The sequence below is a fragment of the Pinus tabuliformis genome, chromosome 9 (genome assembly GCF_031772625.1).
Source record: "Pinus tabuliformis cultivar Carrire ecotype Pingquan chromosome 9, CPIR1, whole genome shotgun sequence".
Classification (NCBI taxonomy): domain Eukaryota; kingdom Viridiplantae; phylum Streptophyta; class Pinopsida; order Pinales; family Pinaceae; genus Pinus; species Pinus tabuliformis.
Window position 1 is genome coordinate 1,683,472,827 of NC_142307.1, and position 4,067 is coordinate 1,683,476,893.

The following is a 4,067-nucleotide window of genomic DNA, read 5'->3' on the forward strand; positions in this document are numbered from 1 at the left end:
TACAGATGATGTGTTGAGCTTCACCGAGGGTTTCTTCAAGGAAAATAATGTCTACAGGCTCAGAGTCAAATAGCCTGCGAAGGGCTAGCTTTTTGGGCGAGCTAGCCATACCCCTGCAATTAAATGATAGGCACTTCATGGGGGAACCATGTCAAGGGTATTCTTCGCTCTAAGAACCCAATCTAATGAAGATTTCCTTCCCAAAACCACCTCAGCACTAGCCCAAAGTATAGCATGTGAGAGATAAGATTTGCGCCCACGAAGGGGTTTAATAGTCATCGAGGGGAGGGACAGGCCAAGACCAGAGTGAATTGAATGTGAACCCATAGAGGGAGGGTGGGATCACAGGTTATAAGGGTGAGGGGGAGCTAGGGGAGAAAGGGATGGGGAGGAGGATGCCTCCGGAGTTAGGGAAGGGGAGGTAGTGGAATAAACCAGGTGATGGGAGAGAAGGGGGCAGGGAATAGATGAGGGAGAGGTGGATCGATCCTGTACAGATGCATTATGTTGATGATGTGTAGAAAATGCATAAGTAGAAGATAGAGCAAGGAGAGTGGGGAGAGAAATACCCGAAGTACGAGCCGCTTCAGCTGCTGCCCTGGCTCGAGTCAGAGGTGGAGATGGGGGTCGCGAGGAGTAGCCTGTAGATTGCTAGACTGGCTGAGATGGGGTCGCCTTCCGAGATGGAGTGGGTGCTGCTGATGGTGCCTTCCTGGGGATGTCTGGGGTAGCCCTTCCATTGCCATCCTCCTTTTCCATAGTTGCTTCCGGGGGTTTTTGGACTAGTGGGCATTCCTTAGACAGATGCCTGACCTTGTGGCAGAATCGGCATCTAAATGGCACCCCCTCATAATCGAGAATTGGAACCCTAGTGAAGTTACGCCATTTCAGAGTAATTTTTTCCTCCAGGCCCTCTCGAGTATCCAGATGCACCAGAATGCGAGCTAGGGTTCGATTTTTGGACTGTATTATGGATTTGTCGTAATCCAGGAAGGTGCCGAGGGTATTCCCAATTTGCACGAACACTTCTTCTAACCAGTACTGGAGGGGTAAACCTGGTAGCTGTACCCATAAAGGTCCAGCTCCTATCTGTTCTCTTTCCAGATCAAAGAGAGGGCTCCATCTTTTGAGTAGCACAAGAGCCATTTAGATATGCCAATATCGTGCGAGTGCCATGTTTGTGTATTCTTCAAGGGAAAAATGAAGCGCAAACCATCCTCGAGGGAGGATCTGTACATCTGGGAGCTGTATGAATATCTGCCCCCAGATCTCTTTAACCCATAGCCCCAATTGCTCCGTCGTGTAGGTTCTTCCACGAACCCTACCCACCAGGACTTTCCCTACCTTGTCTGCCACTTCACCCATGGTGATTCCTTCCTCGAATTTGATGGTGTAGTCCTTGCCAGATGCCTTGACGCACCTTGTTTTCCTCTTCCCTGTTCTCGGCGCAGTAGGGTGATCCTGCAACAGATCCGAGGGGCTTTTTGCTTCTGGATGAGGCTCCACAAACCTTTCTCGAATTACCAAAGTGTCAAAATGACCAGAAGGAGGAGCTGAGACCTGAGTCACCACGCAACAGACAGGAGTGTCGTGCGTCTTCTATGCCTCTGTTGTCGCATCAGTATTGTTACCCGGACGAGATGGGGGGATTTTGGAGAAGCAGTGATCTGCAAGGGGAGAGGGGTCAAAAAGAGGGGATGAGCAGGCGGCCAAAAGGTTTCGGGTTCAGGGAGACAGCGGTGGATAGTCTAGGGCAGGTGAGTCAATGGAGAGAGTCCCAATGTGAATAGTGGAGGCTATAAGCCCGAGTAGGGAGACAACCGGCGACAGGTTCAAGCAGGACGATGTTGAGGATGGAACAGGTGCTGATTTAGGGTTAGGGTTACCAAAAATAGACTACTCTGGGTAAGGGTCCAACGAATAATCATGGCGTCTAGCTCCATTCCTTCCATGCAGAGCCTAGGAACGGTAGGTCGTTACTGTCGATAGTTGGGAGCAGGTGCAGACGAGGGCAGCGGGTTGCGGAGGTAGCCTTGGAGGTTACGGTGCCTGCAACTAACCGTAATCAGAGTTACGGCTAGGGTAAGAACAGAGAGAGTTGCAGCGCACCATTCTCCTTAAACTAGTGCATCTTATTCATGGATAAATAAAGAATTGTACAAAACAGGACCTAACTTAATCATTTGAAGATTTGTTAGAGAGGATGAAGTACCAAAGAGATTAAAAGCTTGTCATGATGAACCATGTGGAGGACATTTCACTGATAAAAGAACTGCCTATAAAGTCCTTCTCTTAGGATACTATTGACCTTCTATTTTTAAGGATTCCAAAGAATATGTTAAGAGATGTGCTAGTTATCAAATAATGGGAAAGTTTGTTTCTTCAAATGAAATGCCTCTACAACCCCAGGTACTTATTGAACCTTTTGAGAAACGGGATTTGTATTTTGTTGGTCCAATCAATCCACCATCAAGACAAAGAGGATACATTCTTGTTTGTACAGAATATGTCACAAAATGGGTAGAAGCTAAAGCACTTCCTTTTTCTATTGAAAATTTTGTAGTTTCATTTATTTTTTAGGATATTTTCACTCATTTTGGTGTCCCAAGGGAAATTGTGTCATATCAAGGTACTCAATTTACATTCAAGTTGGTACATAAGATAATGGAGGAATACAAAATCAAACATCAGAGGTCTACTCCATATCATCCACAAGAAAATGGACAAGTTGAATCTACCAATAAAATAATTGAAGCAATTCTTACCAATATTGTGCATCTACATAGAAGGGATTGGGCACAAAATCTTCCAGAAGCTTTATGGGAATATCGTACCACATGGAGAAAAACAACAGGACACACTCCTTATGAACTTGTTTATGGAAAACAAGTCCTATTTCCTATTGAGTTCCAAATAATGACTTTTAAAAAAACAATCGAATTAGGTCTTGATCTATCAGAAGCCCAAAGACAAAGAATGAAGAGATTGAATGAACTTGATGAGATATGAAAATATGTTATTCATAGAACCATATAGTCCAAAAACAAAGATCCAGGTGGCATAATAATTTTATCAAAGAAATAAAATTCTAGCCTAGTGATTGGGCATTACTTTTTTATTCAAAGTTTAAAGATTTTCAAGGAAAATTTCAAACTCATTGGCTTGCTCCTTATGAGATTGAAACTGTCTTTGATAATGGAGCAGTCAGAAATAGAACCATTGATGAAGAAAAGGTAATTTTCGTTGTAAATGGTCATAGATTATGAATATATCATAAACCATTAACAAAGGAAGAGTTCATAAGAAATTTGCAAGATAATCTTGATTTGAAGTTGGTCAAGGAAGATTCTTCTTCCTCTCCAACTTAGCCTTCTACTTTCTTTTTCAAAAAAAAAACAATAATAATAAAAATAAATGAAAATAATTTTTTTGTATAAACATGAAAACCAACATTGTTGGCATGTTTATACAAAAAATCTAAGTTGAAAACCAAGAATTCTTGGCAGCATAGGTTTTCTTTTAAATTCCCTTTTCTTGTCCCATTTATATTTATTCATATTTTGAAAATAAAACAACTATAGAATTGTCAATAATCTACAGCTCTCATGGAATTCCGCAACTGAATTGACAGATTGCAACTAGGGCAAACGAAGATCATGGCAAAAGCAAATTGAATGAAAATCACAGCTAAAGTAACCTAAGTACAACCTACAAAAGGACAAATCCAAAATAGTAAGGCGAGATAGAAGGTATGTAAATATTAGGTAGATAATAAAGGGAAAAACATTGAATTATGAAATTAAGTAGATGAATGATTGTTGCTACTGCCATTTTGTATAATTATTACCCTCATTACGACATGACTTTGGTTCTAACGAAAATTTCTATATCTTTTGAAAAGGATATGAAACCGATATGAAACCTTTTTATCATTCAAACTAAGTCCCTTCCTTTTGTATATCATCCCACTTCCTTCGCATACCATCACAGTGCCTTGCATAATATCCATTCCACTCGGCCCTGTTCCACTATCGAAAGCGCCTCAATTCTATCTCTTTGACCTACTC

General features: G+C 41.8%; 1 protein-coding gene across 1 annotated transcript; it reads right to left on the reverse strand.

Moving 5' to 3' along the window:
* Positions 1-651: 651 nt before the first annotated feature.
* On the reverse strand, positions 652-1,146 carry LOC149155344 (uncharacterized). Its single transcript, XM_089444403.1, has one exon. The coding sequence runs from the start codon at positions 1,144-1,146 to the stop codon at positions 652-654; it is 495 nt and encodes a 164-aa protein (XP_089300529.1).
* Positions 1,147-4,067: the final 2,921 nt, after the last annotated feature.

Bases quoted from the DNA above. Each gene is read 5' to 3' on its own strand.
- LOC149155344 (XM_089444403.1), bottom strand. From the start codon at position 1,146: ATGGCTCTTGTGCTACTCAAAAGATGGAGCCCTCTCTTTGATCTGGAA.